The sequence below is a fragment of the Bos javanicus genome, chromosome 9, assembly GCF_032452875.1.
Source record: "Bos javanicus breed banteng chromosome 9, ARS-OSU_banteng_1.0, whole genome shotgun sequence".
In the NCBI taxonomy this organism is placed as follows: domain Eukaryota; kingdom Metazoa; phylum Chordata; class Mammalia; order Artiodactyla; family Bovidae; genus Bos; species Bos javanicus.
Genome location: NC_083876.1, coordinates 84,559,482 through 84,582,559, shown reverse-complemented (window position 1 = coordinate 84,582,559; position 23,078 = coordinate 84,559,482). Strand labels below are relative to the sequence as shown.

The 23,078-nt window shown below is 36.1% G+C and overlaps 1 protein-coding gene across 6 annotated transcripts in view; it reads right to left on the bottom strand.

Annotated features, from left to right (window-relative positions):
* Positions 1 to 23,078, bottom strand: part of STXBP5 (syntaxin binding protein 5) — a 158,648-nt gene that overhangs the window by 33,276 nt on the left and 102,294 nt on the right. For 2 of the 6 annotated variants that reach the window (XM_061428241.1, XM_061428246.1), the window contains 5 exons: positions 22,304 to 22,429; positions 19,819 to 19,970; positions 13,817 to 13,882; positions 3,626 to 3,685; positions 3,481 to 3,528 (listed from right to left, as the gene is read on the bottom strand). In XM_061428241.1, coding sequence (XP_061284225.1) covers positions 3,481 to 3,528; positions 3,626 to 3,685; positions 13,817 to 13,882; positions 19,819 to 19,970; positions 22,304 to 22,429 — 452 coding nt within the window. The remainder of the gene's footprint in view (positions 1 to 3,480; positions 3,529 to 3,625; positions 3,686 to 13,816; positions 13,883 to 19,818; positions 19,971 to 22,303; positions 22,430 to 23,078) is intronic. The other 4 variants (XM_061428242.1, XM_061428243.1, XM_061428244.1 and 1 more) reach the window with 4 other exon arrangements.

The window sequence follows — 23,078 nt, the reverse complement described above, 5'->3', positions numbered from 1 at the left end:
CGTGGGTTCGATCCTGGGTTGGGAAGATCCCCTGGAGGTGGAAATGGCCACCCACTCCAGTGTTCTTGCCTGGAGAATCCCATGCATAGCGGAGAAGCCTGGGGGCTACAGTCCATGGGGTTGCAAGGAGTGACATGACTGAGCAACTCAGCATGTACACGTGTATAGGAGAACTCATGAAAACAGCACCTGGGCATTATTTTCATTTGAATTGACTTCAAAACTTACTTCAGTTTTTGCTAGGCAAGAAAACCAATCATTCCCAAAGTAACAGCTAATTCAGAAATTTGAGAAATTAAAAAGGGCTCTGCAGGTATTATCTTTCTTATAATTAACAAATACCATATGACAAACGCCTAGTGTAATATGTAGAACTTAGGGGTGCTCATTACATAGAGCTATTACTCCTGCTTGTTTTGGCACAGCACTAATTAAGTGACCTTATTTCCTGACTCTTTATTCTTTAATCTCCAATATTACTTCCTCCTTACACTTTCATTCCTTCTGTATGGATATTAGTAATAACATGGGACATTGGCAGGATAAGAGACTACAGAATAGAGCTAGGTATCTACTTTCTGAATAAAGTACCCATAATGAGAGAGAATAATCTTTAGAGAAGTTTAATCAAAATCTACCAAAGAATGCTAACATCTGGACCATATTTTATTCACAAGTACATCATGAAAAATTTGTTTAATACTTTAACAAACATACATATTTTAGGACTATTTTTATATAAACTTAGAATAACAACAAGCTTTATATATTTCTGAAATTTTATAAAATATAAATAATGAATAAAAAATTGATAACCAATCTTATTTTCAAAATGATTTACAGAAATCGCTAACTATGGGAAAATTATTGATTTTTAAAATTCTGGCCATTAAGATTTTTAGTAACAAAAATTAATCATAAAGTATGAACAGGCCAAACAAATCCCTATATGCACAGGGATGCTACAGTTGCATTATACAGTACACTCTGCTATATTTTTACTGTTAATTCACAATACTACAGTTATGTCTTTTTAGGCTGTTATTCTTATGCATGAACAATGACCTCACTGTCAGTGTCATTTACCTGAGCTAACTGTCAGTTAGGAAACAATGAAGCCAGGCTTCAGATGGACAGGTCAGGGAACTCTACTGTTGACTCCTGTTACTTTCATTTGAGTCTGCTCTTTGAGAAAGGTAGACTTACAGGCATTGTATATTATAGTTGGGTGATGGGTACCATGATGGCACCCATGAGCTGGAGCTTAGACAGGGTTTGATATGAGCCATGTTTTTACTTTTCCAGGTTACCATGTAGATAGAACAGAGTCATAACCAGATGATCTAGTTGTAAGTCATACGACAGATTTGTCTTTGAATCCTTACAGGCTTCAGTAAATTTTCTTAAGAGGTAATACAGTACAGTGTGGAAGAGAACAAAGAGTGGAGTTGGACAAGCTCAGTGTAAATCGTGGCTCTGACGTGTGCTAGCTGTGTAACCAACAGATACTCTGTATACTCTTTGACAGTGCTGTCATACTAAAAACAGGGAAATAACAATGAGTAGCTAACTGAAGTTACTGAGTGGATTAAATAAGAAAATGAAGAAGACATGGAGAAGTACATTTTTCCTTCTGTATCACCTGGGATATATGTTGGAAATATAAAAATATCAGTTACAAAGTAAGTCATAGGAATGTACGGTATAGCACAGGGAACATAGTCACAAATACTGTAATAACTCTGTATGGTGGGTAATTATAAAAATGTTGAATCTTGTATTCAACATTGTATATATAAAACTAATCTAATAGTTTAAGTCAATTATATGTCAATAGAAAATACTAAAAGATTCCAACTGAAAACAAATACAGACATATATAAACCACAGCTGCAACTGTGGTTTCTGGAAGTGAAAAACTAACATAAGTTTGAAAAGTTGAAGAAAGTTAACATGTCTCCCCAAAAATATAGCTATAGAAACCAGCATGACAAAAAAACTTGTTGATAACATTCTTGCTTTTTTTTTTATGCTACCAAAGAACTATCCTTCCAATAATATTCTCAATTCTAAGAAATTAATTGAAGTCTTTCAAATAATCACATTCAGATAGATATTCAATGTTATATATTCATTACACAGAAAAAAAATGAAAATTAAGTCAATATATTTAACAAAGCAATATAACCCTAGGATCAAAAATCAAACAGATAAATTATTCAAAAATTTTAATTATATACAAAGTAATTTTCACACAAGGCAAAATTCTTAAGTAATTAAACTCTGCAAATTCTTTGATAAATTGTACGTACAAAGTCCCTTCAAATTTTTCAAATTATATGAAAGTAAAAGAACCTCTAAAGTACTATTAAGATAGTATATACTAAAAAGGAAATTTGTTGAAAAAGAATTATGCAACAGTGCTCGTAGCTAACGAAAGTGATTGAAATATTACCAGATGATTCACTAAGGTACCACAAATACAAAGAAGTGAACAATTGATTCTCCATAAATGAAGAGCCCTTTGCCCAAGAATAAATCGCCTTATTCAAAAAATGACCAGAGGTGCTAAAAGTCAGCCAATGTTAATATGACTCAACAGGGTTCAATTTACAACAGACAGACAATATGGTGCTATTTCTAAGAGTTTTTGAAATTTAATTTTACTACATATTAAGCTTTGAGTTGAAAAAAAGTAAATCTATCCCAGCTACCTAGAAATTCATCTAATTTAATACAATTCAATGAATATATGGAGGGAGTTTGAGGGGAAATAAATAATAATAAAATAAAAAATTTGGACTTAAATCAAAGATTAAATGTATTCTCTTTTAGTAAAATGGTGTTTCTCTGGCTTTTAAAAATCTTCAGACAAAATTCAAACTTTTATGACTAAAAAATCCTATTTGGGTTATATCCCTAAATTTAACTATGACTTTTATCCCCCAACATGAAATTTTGAAAATCTTGGACTGAGTAATTAATTTCAAAGTACCACTCATTTTTACTTGGGGGGAAAGAGTCCTAGAAAATTCCTGTTTAACTCAAGGGTAGTACAGATTATAGCCTAAAAGTCAATCTTTCAAAGAACCATTTCCTTGAAATCTGGAGTCTTAATAATGTGAGGATAGAGTAAAGGCAGGAAAAATACATAAAAAAAATTCACAACCTTGGAGTAAAAAATTGTACTACTTTTGTCATAAATTGAACCCTGCTTTATTTTAAAATAAGCAAAAATAAAAATTAATAGAGCAATTCACACGGTTAAGTCAGAGGAAGAACTGCAACCCCAATTTAACTGATTTTTAATAATTACTGTCCCAATGAGTTTAGAAGAAACACAGCCCAAGAGATTATCATTTAGCATAGGAATAAAAAATTAATATATACAAAATGCAATGCATTAGATAATTTTCTGATGCTGCGTTAGCATTGCATATAGCAAGGATTAGAAACAAAATAGAAATGTCTATTTCCTACCTATATCACTGGCTACCATCTTGGAAAACTTTCTGCTTTTGATCTTCACTGAAAATAATATTTTGATATAAAATGTCAAAATCTATTCAAGGTAAACTAAATGAATTAAATGTAATCAAAAGAAAATACTTTAAAGATACTATACCCTTTTCTATAAAATTATTCATTTTTTGTTCATCATCTGAATTGTGGGGTGATGGAGAACCTACACAAATGAAGACAATGGAAGGAACAGGCATAGATCAGTCACAAACATTGAGTTGTAACAGGGAAAAGTACAAACAAAGTAATCTGGTAACCCCTAGGATAAGTTCCCACACTACTGGCCACAAGAAAATATCGTGTATATAGTTAATAAATATTCATATAATATTAAGTAGCAATAGCAATCAGTAATACATTATCTTTCGTGGCAGACCACTCTCTAGTATATGTATTAACTCTAACCTATAATAATTTTTCCATAAGATACAAGTATTTGGCAAAGTCTTCATATATATTGTTAACTTAGAGAATAGATAAATAAAATATAAGAAGCTAACTGTTTGTGAAAGAAAATGTAAAAATTCTTGATATTAGTTAACTGAATAAGGTTTACCTAGTGGCACATAGAATGGGTGAATTTAACTCAGATGACCATTATATCTACTACTGTGGGCAGGAATCCCTCAGAAGAAATGGAGTAGACATCATGGTCAACAAAAGAGTCTGAAATGCAGTACTTGGATGCAATCTCAAAAACAACAGAATGATCTCTGTTCGTTTTCAAGGCAAACCATTCAATATCACAGTAATCCAAGTCTATGCCCCAACGAGTGACACTGAAGAAGCTGAAGTTGAACAGTTCTATGAAGACCTACAAGACCTTTTAGAACTAACACCCAAAAAAGATGTCCTTTTCATTATAGGGGACTGGAATGCAAAAGTAGGAAGTCAAGAAACACCTGGAATAACAGGCAAATTTGGCCTTGGAATACGGAATGAAGCAGGGCAAAGACTAATAGAGTTTTGCCAAGAAAATGCACTGGTCATAACAAACACCCTCTACAACAACACAAGAGAAGACTCTATACGTGGACATCACCAGATGGTCAACACCAAAATCAGATTGATTATATTCTTTGCAGCCAAAGATGGAGAAGCTCCATACAGTCAGCAAAAACAAGACCAGGAGCTGACTGTGGCTCAGATCATGAACTCCTTATTGCCCAATTCAGACTTAAATTGAAGGAAGTAGGGAAAACCACTAGACCATTCAGGTATGACCTAAATCAAATCCCTTATGATTATACAGTGGAAGTGAGAAATAGATTTAAGGGCCTAGATCTGATAGACAGAGTGCCTGATGAACTATGGAATAAGGTTCGTGACATTGTACAGGAGACAGGGATCAAGACCATCCCCATGGAAAAGAAATGCAAAAAAGCAAAATGGCTGTCTGGGGAGGCCTTACAAATAGCTGTGAAAAGATGAGAAGTGAAAAGCAAAGGAGAAAAGGAAAGATATAAGCATCTGAATGCAGAATTCCAAAGAATAGCAAGGAGAGATAAGAAAGCCTTCAGCAATCAATGCAAAGAAATAGAAGAAAAAAACAGAATGGGAAAGACTAGAGATCTCTTCAAGAAAATTAGAGATACCAAAGGAATACTTCATGCAAAGATGGGCTCGATAAAGGACAGAAATGGTATGGACCTAACAGAAGCAGAAGATATTAAGAGGTGGCAAGAATACACAGAAGAACTATACAAAAAAGATCTTCACAACCCAGATAATCATGATGGTGTGATCACTCACCTAGAGCCAGACATCCTGGAATGTGAAGTCAAGTGGGCCTTAGAAAGCATCACTACGAACAAAGCTAGTGGAGGTGATGGAGTTCCAGTTGAGTTTTCAAATTTTCAATTTCCAGTTGAGTTATTTCAAATCCTGAAAGATGATGCTGTGAAAGTGCTGCACTCAATATGCCAGCCAATTTGGAAAACTCAGCAGTGGCCACAGGACTGGAAAAGGTCAGTTTTCATTCCAATCCCAAAGAAAGGCAATGCCAAAGAATGCTCAAACTACCGCACAATTGCACTCATCTCATCTCACACACTAGTATAGTAATGCTCAAAATTCTCCAAGCCAGGCTTCAGCAATATGTGAACCGTGAACTTCCTGATGTTCAAGCTGACTTTAGAAAAGGCAAGGGAACCAAATTGCCAACATCCGTTGGATCATGGAAAAAGCAAGAAGAGTTCCAGAAAAACATCTATTTCTGCTTTATTGACTATGCCAAGGCCTTTGACTGTGTGGATCACAATCAACTGTGGAAAATTCTGAAAGAGATGGGAATACCAGACCACCTGACCTGCCTCTTGAGAAACCTATATGCAGGTCAGGAAGCAACAGTTAGAACTGGACATGGAACAACAGACTGGTTCCAAATAGCAAAAGGAGTACGTCAAGGCTGTATATTGTCACCCTGCTTATTTAACTTGTATGCAGAGTAGATCATGAGAAACGCTGGACTGGAAGAAACACAAGCTGGAATCAAGAGTGCCAGGAGAACTATCAATCACCTCAGATATGCAGATGACACCACCCTTATGGCAGAAAGTGAAGAGGAACTCAAAAGCCTCTTGATGAAAGTGAAAGTGGAGAGTGAAAAAGTTGGCTTAAAGCTCAACATTCAGAAAACGAAGATCATGGCATCTGGTCCCATCACTTCATGGGAAATAGATGGGGAAACAGAGTCAGACTTTATTTTTCTGGGCTCCAAAATCACTGCAGATGGTGACTGCAGCCATGAAATTAAAAGACGCTTACACCTTGGAAGGAAAGTTATGACCAACCTAAATAGCATATTGAAAAGCAGAGACAGTACTTTGCCAACAAAGGTCCATCTAGCAAGGCTATGGTTTTTCCTGTGGTCATGCATGGATGTTAGAGTTGGACTGTGAAGAAGGCTGAGCGCCGAAGAATTGACGCTTTTGAACTGTGGTGGACTGCAAGGAGATCCAACCAGTCCATTCTGAAGGAGATCAGCCCTGGCATTTCTTTGGAAGGAATGATGCTAAAGCTGAAACTCCAGTACTTTGGCCACCTCACGCGAAGAGTTGACTCATTGGAAAAGACTCTGATGCTGGGAGGGATTTAGGGGCAGGAGGAGAAGGGGACGACAGAAGATTAGATGGCTGGATGGCATCACTGACTTGATGGACGTGAGTCTGGGTGAACTCTGGGAGTTGGTGATGGACAGGGAGGCCTGGCGTGCTGCGATTCATGGGGTTGCAAAAAGTCGGATACGACTGAGCGACTGAACTGAACTGAGTGGCACACAGAATCCTGTACAAGTACTATCCTGATAAGGTTAATTTATAGAGTTAGCTTTCAAGATACAAACTTTAAAATTTTATATAAACTGTACTATTACCATACTGTACTATTACCATACAGGTCTTTAAAATACTAAGGATAATACTTACAATTTTAGGTATGTTCAAATGTTTACTTTAATGAGGTATGAAATATTTTATTTCGACTCTGACTTTCAATAAGCGTATCTAATACTTTTATAATTGAGATTTTATTTGTCCTTTTTTCTTAAAAAGATGTTTCTAAATTTTCATTGTATTTCTTTAACTTCTAACACATATCTTTTTTTATTAAGGAAATTCTAAGCAGTATTCTAGTTGACTATGAGAGTCAAACTATCTATTCTTTATAACACATTTCAAATGATAGCCATTAAAATGTTCAAAATCTCTCCAGCTTATAAATCACTTCCCCTCCTTTGAATTCTTGTAAAAGTTTACCTGTTATTTTTCTTATGATGTTAATCACTTAACACCTTATATTCTGAGTTTCAACACACTTGACCTTTCCCACTGAACTGAAGTGAGAAACCGGGACCCCTATCTGATCGTTTCATCCCTTCAGGACTCAGTGGAGTTCTCTGCGTGTAGGAATCTCTAAGTAAACATTTGCTGAACGAATAAAGCTTTTCTGCTAGAAGTGAATGTCTAGAATATAACTGGAAGTAAATAAAGCGGTTTTTCTGTGCTGATTTCTTTTTTCTCCCAGTGAAAGTACTGAGCCTTAATAAAGAAGGTCAAAATTTGACCTTTCCCCACAAAATCACTTTCTTTCTTTGGACAGGTGGAAAATATCCTTGAAGTCTCTTCTCAGAACAAGTAAAACCTGTCAGCAATAACTTCTAAAATAGTCTCATAAAAATTACTCTTCTAAAACTACCTTATTTTTGCTAAATAGCATTTATAGAGCCTTATAAATGCTATATCCAAAAATATCACACAGGAAACACTGAGCTCAGCAACATTTTCAGGAATACAAATAAGTACCCTCCTTTCTCATATAAATATAATTCAGATTTAAAGAAGATAATAGTTATGAGAAGATGTTATATATAATTTAAAATACTATTCATCTCTGACACTATATAACCACTTGAATGTACAAAAATTGATTAATACTTATTTTATTCTATATATTTTATATAAGAGTAATAGCAAGATAGCATATCTAAACATGAATATAAAATTATAAAAATGTTCAGTAACTCCAACATAAAAATAGGCAACATAAGCCATAAACATAAGTAAAGAAAATCTTTTTCCCCCTAACTGAAAATGCCTACTACTAGTTGTCATAACTTCCATGATAGCTTATGAAAAAGTTCCAAAAATGTTTTTAGCATTTCCTACTTGAATATATTTTACAAATGACTATGATTAAACAAGCACAGAAAATACAGATAGCTTAAAAATTTTTTTTCTCTAGGGTACATGGAAACTCCTGAGGTCACCGTCTCATGATATGTGGCCCTGTGTTTTCTTCAATTTGAAATGTATATATACAAATACATACGTACATATACACAAATACACATAAATTTTGGATACAGTACTAAAAATATCCCAACGTTACTAAAGTGCTCAGTGAAGCAATATGAGTTCTCTGAAATAAAGATCAAACAGAGATGGCAGAAATAATTTTCTATGTTAATTCAGGATGGCAAAAATTTTCTATTTCAGAGTTATTGTTGGTTCATTTAAAAATAAACAGAAAGGGAAAACTATACTTGTAATTTGGATTTTCTCAGGATGATTTTTGAATAGAGATTTGATATTCATTGGCTAAATTATTCAGATCACAAATTTTGGTTATGGGGTTTAAATGCTTTTCAAAAAGTTCCTCCTCACTTATATGTATTATTTCAAATGAACACGTTAGTTGTGATAAAGGGGACATGACTACCTTTCATTTTCTATAATAGAGGTACTCTTTTTAGTATTTATGATTCAGTTGAACTTCCAACTCAGTATTTATGCATTTCTTCTTCTTTCATAAACACAAACATTGTTTTCTAGTAACTATTTCCAGAGGTTTATTCTGATTTCTATGATAGTTCTTAGTATTCATGCATGACTAACATCTATCTCCTGGTATATAAAACATGTTTTACGTACCATTATTGCCTACTAGTTTGGTTTGCTTTTGTAAAAGTGGTCTTTCCTGGTATGCGTGAATGGATACGAGTCTTCAAAAACTCTTCAGAGCATAATCAAAGACTAAACTAAATAAGAGTTTGTGTCTAAAGATGAGAGTCTGTGATTTATCAATAATTTCTGTGGTCACAATTTTTACCTTGCATTTCAAACACCTGAAAAATGCCTGGTGTCATATAAATTTCTGCATGTTACAACTATATCATCTTTTCCTCTGAACCAAAGAGCACAGAATATTTGAAAATGCTGAATGATGTTTGAATTGCTCTGGTACAAAAGAGAGAATCTGGATTTTTACCACAACACACTTTTTATATTTATTTACTTATATTTCAGTATACTTACATATTTATCTCTTCCAACAACACAAGAGAATACTCTATACATGGACATCACCAGATGGTCAACACCAAAATCAGATTGATTATATTCTTTGCAGCCAAAGATGGAGAAGCTCTATACAGTCAGCAAAAACAAGACTGGGAGCTGACTGTGGCTCAGATCACGAACTCCTTATTGCCAAATTCAGACTGAAATTGAAGAAAGTAGGAAAAACCACTAGACCATTCAGGTATGACCTAAATCAAATCCCTTTATACAGTGGAATAGATTTAAGAAATAGATTACAGAGAAATAGATTTAAGGGACTAGATCTGATAGACAAGAGTACCTGATGAACTATAGACGGAGGTTCGTGACACTGTACAGGACACAAGGATCAAGACCATCCCCCTGGAAAAGAAATGCAAAAGAGCAAAATGGCTGTCTGAGGGGGCCTTACAAATAGCTGTGAAAAGATGAGAAGTGAAAAGCAAAGGAGAAAAGGAAAGATATAAGCATCTGAATGCAGAGTTCCAAAGAATAGCAAGGAGAGATAAGAAAGCCTTCTTCAGCAATCAATGCAAAGAAATAGAAGAAAAAAACAGAACGGGAAGGACTACAGATCTCTTCAAGAAAATTAGAGATACCAAGGGAACATTTCATGCAAAGATGGGCTCAATAAAGGACAGAAATGGTATGGACCTAACAGAAGCAAAAGATATTAAGAAGAGGTGGCAAGAATACACAGAAGAATTGTACAAAAAAGATCTTCACGACCAAGATAATCACGATGGTATGATCACTCACCTAGAGCCAGACATCCTGGAATGTGAAGTCAAGTGGGTCTTAGAAAACATCACTACAAACAAAGCTAGTGGAGGTGATGGAATTCCAGTTGAGCTCTTTCAAATCCTGAAAGATGATGCTGTGAAAGTGCTGCACTCAATATGCCAGCAAATTTGGAAAACTCAGCAGTGGCCACAGGACTGGAAAAGGTCAGTTTTCATTCCAATCTCAAAGAAAGACAATGCCAAAGAAAGCTCAAACTAAACTAAGATCATGGCATCTGGTCCCATTACTTCATGGGAAATAGATGGGGAAACAGTGGAAACAGTGTCAGACTTTATTTTTTTGAGCTCCAAAATCACTGCAGATGGTGACTGCAGCCATGAAATTAAAAGATGCTTACGCCTTGGAAGGAAAGTTATGACCAACCTAGATACATACTGAAAAGCAGAGACATTAGTTTGCCAACAAAGGTCCGTCTGGTCAAGGCCATGGTTTTTCCTGTGGTCATGTATGGATGTAAGAGTTGGACTGTGAAGAAAGCTAAGCGTTGAAGAATTGATGCTTTTGAACTGCAGTGTTGGAGAAGACTCTTGAGAGTCACTTGGACTGCAAGGAGATTCAACGAGTCCATCCTAAAGGAGATCAGTCCTGGGTGTTCATTGGAAGAACTGATGCTAAAGCTGAAACTCCAATACTTTGGCCACCTCATGTGAAGAGTTGACTCACTGGAAAAGACTCTGACGCTGGGAGGGATGGGGAGCAGGAGGAGAAGGGGACGACAGAGGATGAGATGGCTGGATGGCATCACCAACTTGATGGACGTGAGTTTGGGTGAACTCTGGCAGTTGGTGATGGACAGGGAGGGCTGGCGTGTTGTGATTCATGGGGTCGCAAAGAGTCAGACATGACTGAGCGACTGAAGTGAATTGAACTGAACAACACAATTGCACTAATCTCACATGCTAGTAAAGTAATGCTCAAAACTCTCCAAGCCAGGCTTCAGCAATATGTGAACCGTGAACTTCCTGATGTTCAAGCTGGTTTTAGAAAAGGCAGAGGAACCAGAGATCCAATTGCCAACATCCGTTGGATCATGGAAAAAGCAAGAAGAGTTCCAGAAAAACATCTATTTCTGCTTTATTGACTATGCCAAGGCCTTTGACTGTGTGGATCACAATCAACTGTGGAAAATTCTGAAAGAGATGGGAATACCAGACCACCTGATCTGCCTCTTGAGAAACCTATATGTAGGTCAGGAAGCAACAGTTAGAACTGGACATGGAACAACAGACTGCTTCCAAATAGGAAAAAGAGTACGTCAAGGCTGTATATTGTCACCCTGCTTATTTAACTTCTATACAGTGTACATCATGAGAAACGCTGGGCTGGAAGAAGCACAAGCTGGAATCAAGATTACTGGGAGAAATATCAATGACCTCAGATATGCAGATGACACCACCCTTATGGCAGAAAGTGAAGAGGAACTAAAAAGCCTCTTGATGAAAGTGAAAGTGGAGAGTGGAAAAGTTGGCTTAAAGCTGAACATTCAGAAAACTAAGATCATGGCATTTGGTCCCATCACTTCACGGGAAATAGATGGGGAAACAGTGCAAACAGTGTCAGACTTTATTTTTGGGGCCTCCAAATTCACTATAGATGGTGACTGCAGCCATGAAATTAAAAGACACTTACTTCTTGGAAGGAAAGTTATGACCAACCTAGATAGCATATTGAAAAGCAGAAACATTACTTTGCCAACAAAGGTCTGTCTAGTCAAGGCCATGGTTTTTCCAGTGGTCATGTATGGATGTGAGAGTTGGACTGTGAGGAAAGCTGAGTGTTGAAGAATTGATGCTTTTGAACTGTGGTGTTGGAGAAGACTCTTAAGAGTGCCCTGGACTGCAAGAAGTTCCAACCAGTCTATCCTAAAGTAGATCAGCCCTGGGATTTCTTTGGAAGGAATGATGCTAAAGCTGAAACTCCAGTACTTTGGCCATCTCATGCGAAGAGTTGAGTCATTGGAAAAGACCCTGATGCTGGGAGGGATTGGGGGCAGAAGGAAAGGGGACGACAGAGGATGAGATGGCTGGATGGCACTACTGACTCGATGGACCTGAGTCTGGGTAAACTCCGGGAGTTGGTGATGGACAGGGAGGCCTGGTGTGCTGCGATTCATGGGGTCGCAAAGAGTCGGACACGACTGAGCGACTGAACTGACTGAACTGATCATATTTATCTACAATTACCTCTTGTTGGGTTATTTCAAATTGTTATTTATACACACCTACTGAAAGTATGCCTTAGGATTAAAAGGAGTATTAATATACTTTGGATAAATCTTGTTAAAACACATTTGATGGTTATTTAATATATTAAAAGACAATATATCACATGTCCATGTTTTCCAGTTTGGTTTACAGACTTAACATACTGATAACTGCTATTATATGGCCTTGAGCTAAGGTGAGAAGATCAGAATAGTACTGTATATAGTTGGAGGAAAAACAGCAATAATTAAGAGAGATTATAATTCAAAATTATATTCAGAAATAGTTTTCATCCTGTGAGACAGGAAGTACATACTGCTCCACATTATTTGTTCAGTGTTATGCTACCAATGTTTAGCCCTAATATAGTATATAATAGTATATATATTATAGTTGTATGTGTTTTATTAGTGTAATGACTGAACTTAAATGTGAAACTTAAATAATAAGAAAACCAGAAGGTGTATATATTTTAAGAGAAGAAATGCTTAGCTTGAGCAGTATCAGGAAAATGCAATTTTAAAAAGAAAACCTCAAAAAAGCTTTTATGGTCCTATAGCTAATAAAATGGTCAACTGAAATATGAGCAAGTAAAATGCACTTTAGTTTTTCCTATTTTTTAACTATTTATGATATCGCAGAACTACCTATGGAGGATCAAAATCTGTCCATGAACAGTGTTACTTTAAGCTAAGAACAGTCTTTCCAGGAGAAAGCTGATGAAAAGGTCCAGCCTTCAAACACGTCTGTTAAAATTATGAAGTTAAACTTACTAAATTTTAGCAAATTTTCAATCCACTAAAAAAAAAAAACCAATAAATTCAGGATCCTCTTAGTTTTAATTAAGGAGAATTAAAAGTAATGTTCTTCTGAAACAGTAACATATACATAGGTTACATAAGGCCAATATATGGATAACAAAGGACAAATGCTTTAATATAGCTACAAAATTATATATTACTTTGATCAAATCCAAACCAAATATAACTAGTCTACAATTATTCTAACTGTCCACAGTCACCATTAGACAATAAGTGTTAAAAATCTCTCATAACAAAATCTCTCATAACATTTAAATAGACATTATTCAAGGATTAGAGCACTATTTTACCAGCTGACTCCAGGACTACCAGGAGCAAAGATAAGACTGCAGATAACTAAACTTCTGATCCAACGATGAGAAATAAGATCTATTTCCCCCCCAAAAGTGTAAATATTAGAAAGCTAAGAAAACACTTGCATTACTCTCAACAGGTAATACCTGTAGATTTTTATCTAATGCATTTCTTTTAACTTAATTAGAATGCAAAGAATATAGTTATAATTTTAAGAATAAATAGGTAACACAAAAGCTCCATGTAGGTGTATTTTAAATGTTTATCTATAAAAATTTTGCACATTGTATTTTTTGTAGCACTACAACTATTAATAAAATAAAAAGCAAATTACCGGAAGTTGGAGATTTGCAGCGATCTTCTGGGACTACTGCCCCTTCACTAATATCGCAAAGACCTGCTGAAAAACAAAAGCCAGACCAAGTCATACCACACACAAGTTTATGTAATTGCAGTTGTACCTGCTATTTACGGTACATATCTAATGACAGTCCATTTTTAAAAACTCAGCAGGTTATCAGACTACGCTGGCATTGATATCATGTTTAATAGCTTTGAGACAGGAATATAGGAGCATTCTGATATTAAAACTAATACAGAAGTCATCAGTTAAATAAGTAACAATTTTCAATCTGCTGTTCTTCAAGGACATTAGACATAACACAGGATTTTGTTCAAAGTCAGTGATTTGAGGGCATATGATATACTGCTTATTAAATTTCTCTTGAGGGAAAATATTTGGTTACTTTTTTGGTGATTTTTTTTACATTATAGGGACTCTCAACTCATATCTCAAAGTTGTTTCTGCTAAGTATATTTCAAATATACTCCCTTAAATATTACTGACAAATAATTAAGAAAATATTTTGTACCATCAAATTTGCAACATTTAAAATACAATCATACCTTGTTTTATTGCATTTTGATGAAATTGCTTTTTTTGAAAAACAAATTGAAGGTTATGGGTACCCTGCATGGAGATGGCCTACAGAGACCTTTTTTTCAACAGTATTTGTCACTTCATGTTTCTATGTCATATCTTCGTTAATTCTCATAATAATAACAAAAGAGTTTGAAATATTACATTTTCTATGATGATCTGTGATCACAATATTTAATGTTATTATTTTTAATTGTTTTGGGGCACCACACACCACACTCACATAAGATAGCAAACTTAGCTAAGAAACATCTGTGTTCTGACTGCTCCATTGACCTGCCCTTCCCATCTTTCTCTTTCTCTCTCTCTCCTCAGTTTTCCCTATTCCTTGAGACACAAAATTAAAAGTACATCAGTTAATAACCCTACAATGGCCTCTAAGGTTCAGGTGAAAGGAAGAGTCAGTCAGTCACTCTCCGTTCTCTTTAAATCCAAAACCAGAAATAATTAAGCTTGGTGAGGAAGGCATGTCAAAAACTCAGAAAGGCTAGAATCTAGGCCTCTTAAGGCAAACAGTTATCCAAGTTGTGACAGCAAAGGAAAAGTTCTTGAAGGAAGTTCAAAGTGCTACTCCAATGAACACATGAATGATCAAGTGAAATGGCCTTACTCTTTGATAGACAGAAAGCTTCAGTGGTCTGGATAGAAGATTCCATCAGTCACAACATCCCTTTAACCCAAAACCCAATCCAGAGCAAGGCCCTAACTCTCTTTAATTTTATGAAGACTGAGAGAGGAATGGAAGCTGCACAAAACTCTGAAGCTGGAAGAGGCTGGTTCATAAGGATTAGGAACAGAAGCCATCTCCACAACATAAAAGTACAAAGTGAAGCAGCAAGTTATCCAGGAAGTCTAGTAAGATAATTAATGGAGGTGGGTAGACCAGTCAACAGATTTCCAGTGTAGATGAAACAGCCTTCTACTGGAAGATGCCATCTAGGACACTCATAGCCAGGGAGCTTGGGATAGCTGGACAAAAGCTGCATGTCTAGGCCTCAGAAGTTATCAGGTATGAAATCAATGTATGTGCACGTTATTAACAGTATCTACCTTTCTATTCCTCTGGTAAAAGACATAACGTCACAATCTTTACAGTCCCTAAGAGAGCTCTTACAGTAACATTTAGAGAATGCTAAGTACTAAATTTGGAGAAGGCAATGGCATCCCACTCCAGTACTCCTGCCTGGAAAATCCCATGGACAGAGGAGCCTGGTAGGCTGCAATCCATGGGGTCGCTGAGGGTTGGACACGAATGAGCGACTTCACTTTCACTTTCACTAAGCACTGAACTGGGCTTCCCAGGTGGCGCTAGTGGTAAGGAACCTGCCTGACAACGCAGGAGACATAAGGGACACAGGTTCGATCCCTAGCTCGGGAAGCTCCCCTGGAGGAGGGGATGGGAACCCACTCCAGTACTCTTGCCTGGAGAATTCCACGGACAGAGGAGCCTGGTGGGCTACAGTCCATAGGGTCACAAAGAATCAGACATGACTGAAGCAACTGAGCACACACGAATACTGAATTGAGTTTATAAGGAGTGTCTTCTATTTTGAACTGTGTATTACTGTCTTCACTGAATAGGGAGCTTTTGAATGACAGTTTTTTTTTTCTTTTTAACTTTCATCAAACTAATGATTCTAGGAAAAAAGCAAAACTAGTTCTTTATAATTCTAAGATGATAGATTAATTATAGGTATGCATGTATTAATCTCTGACATAATATCTATATATATAAATAAACTTTTTCTTGATAAAGCCTTAACAGGTTTTTAAACAGTAGAGATATATGGAAATAATTCAAGTGTCCATTGATGAAAAAGTGTCTAGATGAAAAAGAGTTATAAATATACAATGGAATATTATTCAGCCATAAAAATGATGAAATTTTGCCATTTGTGACAACTCGGATGGACCTTGAGGACATTATGCTAAGTGAAGTGAGTGAGGCAGAGAAAGACAAATACCATGTGATCTCATATTCCTCAACTAAGTAAATCAATAGTGATAATATATTCCAGGATTACAATGAGCCTGGTACTGAATAAAAATAATCAATTTTGAAATTTTAAGTCTTTGGTATTTTGTCAACTGTTTGAGCAAACTCTGGGAGACAGTGGAGGACAGAAGAGCCTCGTGTGTGCATGGGGTCACAAAGAGTTGGACACAACTTAGCGACTGAACGACAACTAAACTCTATAAAAATGTAGTGAGAGATGTTAATTTTCCTTCTTAAAATAGCCTAGGAGGAATCGTTTAGGAAGCTAAATTAAATGTGATAGGAATAATTTAGTTATTAAATTCTGGAATAAGCTAAAAATCCCTTGCTTGCTTTCCATCTGACTCAGGGTAAAAGCTAGTCAAGTCCAAGAAGACTGGTTGATGTGTATGATCCTATGGTACATGACTGTGGTATTTATTACGTGACTATGGGTATCCCATTACCTCTCTGACTTTATTTCCTCTCCTACCTACTTTACCATCTCCCTGACTCTTTCATCCACACTGACCCTTCACTGTAACCTTGAAGTCACTAGTTACACTGCTTCTGAGCCACTATACTTGCTATTCTCTACCTGAAATGTTCTCTCTACAGACATCCTCAAGGAGAATAGCTGTCTCCTTTAAATCTTTGTTCAAGATGCTCTATTTAGAATGTAACACCCTTGTCACTATTTCAAATCCCCCTCATTTGGCTATTTTTTCCTTTGGCACCTCTATGTAACTTACTATATACCACTTACCTTTTCAAACTCTGTCTTTTCCAGTATAATGTGAGCTACATGAGGGTAGAGAATTTGGTCTGTTTTAACACTGTGCTGGCTGAAAAGTTGGTTTGGGCTTTTCCATAAGATGGTATGTGTGTGTGTCGGGGGGTGTCTGACTCTTTGAGACATGAATGGCCTGTACCCCGCCAGGCTTCTCTGTCCATGTAATTTTCCAGGCAAAGACATTGGAGTAGGTTGCCATTTCCTACTCCAAGGGATCTTCCCGACCCAGGAATGGAACCCATGTCTTTTTGCCTCCTGCACTGGCAGGTGGATTCTTTACCACTGTACTACCTGGTAAGATGGTATAGAAAAACCCAATTGAACTTTCTGGTCAACAACCCAACAGAATTACGATAATCAGCAGATACATATATGTAGCCAGAATACTTCACCACCCCTACTTGTACCCTGTGAGTTTCATAATTTTTATTATGAAAATACTGTAGATATTTTAGTCAATAGTTCAACTGTATTTTAAGACAGCTACAAAACACTTCAATGACAATGTTTTATCTCACAAAATAATTTCATGAGTGCCATCATATTCTTTATGAAAACCTACTAGCACCAAGTAGCAGCAAAAAAAAGTTTCTCCATTCATACTGATCTATTATGAAAGACAGAAGAACAATTTCATGGTATTTGGGCTTCACTTCAAGAATATATGCTAAAATATACACTTTAGCAAAAAATTCTTTTTTGCATCAATGCAATCAAAGAATTTTAGTAACAATTATTCTATATTTGATTTAATTTAAAATATAAATAATATATATTAGAGGCAAGACACAAATATTCTTAAAATGTTAAAGTATGTTTTAAAATAATTTTCTCTTAATTTTTAACTTTTTCTTTCTCCTTAATATTGTTCAAGTGAGCATAACAACAATAACATCTTAAACTGATAAAAACTTAAGTAGTTTTCCTGCTTACACATTTATACCTAAATGTGTAACTCTTCAATACAAACTGAAGCAAATAATAATATGAATAATATAATAATGCTTATTAAAGAATAAAATAGGATGCAATGGAATGCAAGAAAAAAAATTAAAATCACATGGCAGAATTGGTCTCTAACCTTGGATGAATTTAGGTATTTAATTTCTAGTAATTTTATGTAAGCTATGATGAGGTACTAACAAGAAAAGAAATTAATTTTGTGAGTAATAAAACTTTTACCACTCCTTCTCTATCAAGACAATGTTTAACTTTCTGACACTATATATTAATTTCTTTGCTTTATAAAGAAACTGGATTGGAACACAAATATTTCAGTAGCTGTTTTCATTTATATATTATGAGATGAATTTAAGTAATGAGTATATTATTTTAGATATAGAATGCTTTGATAGGCTCTTTTAAAAATAAATGAGAAAAAAATAGTTTTACAGACAAAATACACTGTCATGACTTTACTGACGTGGAATGAATAACTTACTTAAAAAAGAAGAACGGAGTTTTTTCACAGATTCAGAATATAAGCTAGAAACGCCGCACATGCAAGAAGTCGCAATCAGCATGCCTCAGTGAAGCAACGAAAAGCAAAAGAAAAAAAAGGAGACAGATACTAGAATGGTATGGTTGGGACAACAATTTCTGCTGAAGATAACACATGACAAAATGATCACATAGACAAAAACAGAAAAAAATATTCAACTATTGCCAAAGTGACAGTAAGGTCTATAACCCATCACCTTTTTCTTTTCTTCTGTTGCGAATTATGAGAGGTATTTAGTATCAGCAAAAAATGTCCTGAAAGCAACTGAGAAATGAATGTCAGAAAGAATTTTAATTCAGAGAGCCTGAGTTAGGAGATGCAGATAAGGGCTTCCCAGTGGCATTCTGTAAACAGGTTAGGTTACATCTGCCACAGATGGAGTTCTCTTGAATCCCTGGTCCCCTTGGGCAGGTCCTGGGGAGTCTGGAGCTCAGAGGCCAGTTACCACCACTGGAGGCCCCATTAACATCTGTCTACATGCCAGAGATCCAGTGTCATTTTCTGTGTCTGCCATGAGGTTTGGGAAAAAAAAAAGGTGAGTAATACTGGTATAAACAGCTAAAAATATATATGTGTTCCATGAGGCATTGTATTGAAACATTTAAAATAAGATTAATTATCTAGCAAACACAAAAGAATGCTATAGAGAGAATTCTTAATGGATCTGGGCTTGCACTTAATCCAAGCTGTCCAAGAATGCTGTATCTCACAGAGTTGAAATTGACTTTTGCATCTACATTTTTTTTTCATGTGGGAAATTATTTCTTTGATACTCAAAACAATAAACTGCTGGTCTCACACTATTAAACAGTAAAAGGGACAGAACTATGAAATTAACTTTTGTTCTGTAATGATAAATTTTCCTGTCATAGTAATTTAGCCAAAGAAGTCTGAAACTGTGGTCCCTTCCCAATGTTAAATAAAACTCTAGAATATTAAAAACAAATGCATAAACTAATAAAAATACAAAACTAAAAAGGAGGTTGATACCTTTTACTATTTTTTTTGACAGTTTATACAAAACAGATACAATCAGATAAGCTATTTACCTAATGGAAATACTTATATTCACAGAAGTAACTTGGCATTTATAGAAATCCTAAAGCTCAGGATTTCTTTCTTTTTACCTCCTGAAGGTTGTCGAGATTTACGAGGAGATCGGGGTTCTCTCCGATAAGGATCATTGGAGCCATACAATTCAATAGTGCCCAGGTTGAGGAGTACTGCTTTCTGGAGGTAGTCAACCATCGCAATGCCATTACAATTGCCAAAAACTACCCTAGGAATAGGAAAAGAACAAACATTTTAGCACAATTACATAGTTGGAAGAAAATGTAGTCTATAGGGCTAAAAAAGCATGATGGGTCTTTAAGAAAACTCCTTTTGAAACAAAACACTATTACAGACATGCAAATACAGGTTACATATGCCTTCTGATGGAGCTCTGCAGATCTTCTGTATCAATGTGTACAAATCAACAAAAAAATCTGATGTAGGAGGTGAAATTTAACCAAAGACATAAATCTCCACACTAAGCAATAGAACATCTATTTTTCTGACTATTTTGAATTCCTCAGGGGAAAACATTCGTTCCTAAGGGGGAATAGGGCACTATACATTTGGAAAAGTTTTGGTAATCCCTACAGTCAAGAGTTGGAGAAGGCAATGGCACCCCACTCCAGTACTCTTGCCTGGAAAATCCCATGGACGGGGGAGCCTGGTAGGCTGCAGTCCATGGGGTTGCTAGGAGTCGGACAGGACTGAACGACTTCACTTTCACTTTTCACTTTCATGCATTGGAGAAGGAAATGGCAACCCACTCCAGTGTTCTTGCCTGGAGAATCCCAGGGACAGGGGAGCCTGGTGGGCTGCCATCTATGGGGTCGCACAGGGTTGGACACGACTGAAGCGACTTAGCAGCAGCAGCAGCACAGTCAAGGGTAAAACATAGAAAGCATAAATCTCGGAGGCCTCCCTTTGGGGTATTCCAAATACTTTCTCAATCATGAGTCAGGAAGTACAAACAAACTATGAATAAAAACGACTATGAATGAAGGAACTTTATTCATTTAAGATCCCGTAAGCCAGGTGTTGAGAACTAACATACATAGAGGGGCTATATAGGTAAGTAGAACATGCCAACTAAGTACTGTGGTGACCTGAAGAGTGAACAACTCATCTAAACAGGGGATGCTTCACCTCAGCTCCTGCTAACTATGGCCGACCAGGAATGGAGACATGGGCTAGATAACCAAACTTTTCAATTAAAGCTCTAAATATGGATTTTCACATTAAAAAGTCTTGGCAACTAGTTCAAATTTTAAAAATACACAAAAAAGCCTAAACAAAATATAGTTGTGAACCCAATCAGGACTGTGAGCAACTGATCTGCAACCTCCTTTGAAACATTCTACTGCTTCTTATTTCTGGTTTGTTTCTCTTATGGCTGTGGACAGCAAAATATTAAAAAAAAAAAAAACAAAAGAAACGTCTGTACTTTCACATTGTGGGAGAGCAAATAAAAGACATTAGAGAAGACTATTTCAGACTGTAGCCAGTCTTAGTTATGTGTACAAATGCAAGAGATGGTGTAGGTGGTAGTAGCTGTTAGAAGGAAGAAGGAAGAGGAATGAGTTCCTAGGGCTAGAATCAAGGAAGGAGACAGTGACCTACACAAGATAAACAGCTCTGGACCAAACAGTTGGCATGTGGTTCCTCTTTTATCACAATGTTGACTTAATGGGTCTTTGTTGCTACATGGTCTTTTATCTCGTTGAGGCGAGCGGGATTACTGTCTAGTCACAGTGCGTGGGCTTCTCATTGCAATGGCTTCCCTTGTTGCAGATCATAGGCTCTAGGGCATGCAGGCTTCGGTAGCTGAGGTCCGTGGCTCAGTGGTTGAAGCTCCTGGGTTCTACAGCACAGGCTCAGTAGTTGTGGTGTACGGGCATAAGTTACTCTGGGGAGGTGGGATCTTCCCGGACTAGGGACTGAACCTGTGTCTCCTGCATTGGTAGGTGGATTCTATACCATTGAGCCACCAGGAAGCCTGACAGTGTTGATTTTTAAAACAAAAGTAAATACTTTATGATTCTATCCTATTATATTAAAAAGTATGTACTACGAACACTATACACTTGAAGGCATGAACTGATAAATAAAAACACACCTGAAGTGCAGATGAATACTTTACTAAGCTATTACTATGTCTTTACAGTTTTTACAAGTTAACTATGGGAGGACAAAGAATAAATTATGCAGCTGTGGTTCAACATTTACAGAATCAATTTAGAACATAGTCTTTTCGGTTGATGTTAGACCTTTATTATACCAAATATTAACAAGGAAATTATTTCTCAGAGTACATCAAGGTGAGGACAGATTCATTGATCCATGAGATATTTAACTTTAGATAAGGAAGTAGTAATAAGCACATCCAGAGTAAATTATTCAGAACAGAATTATGTTCCAAATCAACACTGAATTTGATCTGACATTGAAGCTTATACAACATTTTAAGTGATATAATAAGGATCACCCATTCTCTTTTTAAAAATATAAAAATGCATGGAATACAATGAAGAGACACAGAAATACATAAATTATACTTACAATCCATAGGAAGAATTAACTGCCAGACTGGTTATTTGTTGTGGTGGTTCTCCACCCACCCACACCAACTGTATAACTAATTCTGTCTGATAACCTGGAGACTGTTTAAGTGGAGAACTTTTAACTCTGTAAGAAAGGAAAACGTGTTGTCTTTTAACACATCTTCAATTATCTTATTAGCCTATATAATTATAAAGTCATCCATCAATAACTATACAAAAATAACTTTATATTTGAAAGTATGATATAAAATGCAAAAATCAGAATCCTGTCCTCTAAAATCATTTAATCTAGTTGGAGATAAAACACACAGATAAGCAAGAAATCACAGGTAAGTTCCACATATAAATTGGGGAGGGAGGGGAGCAGTGAAAGGGGAGAAGGAGGAAGTGGGTAGAGAGGAATGAAAGAAGACCAGGGAAGGATGGAGAGAAGAACAAAGAGAAGCTGCATTCTAGGTCTTAAGAGGAAAAAAAATCAAGTTACAGAAAAAACCCAAGATAGAAGAGTAGACTTAAAACTTGAAAAAGGTACAGTGTAGGTAGATGAAAACTGGCCTAAAACATAAGGAATTAAGGAAAATGTATAAAATATGTGAGCAATTTTTGTTTGCATAACCACTTTTACTACTAAAAAATCTATTTTGACTTTGAGTTGGTAGTATTTTTGATAGCATAGAAGTCAAGTGAAGTGAAAGCCTCTCAGTTGTGTCCGTCTCTTTGAGACCCCACAGACTATACAGTCCATGGAATTCTCCAGGCCAGAATACTGGAGT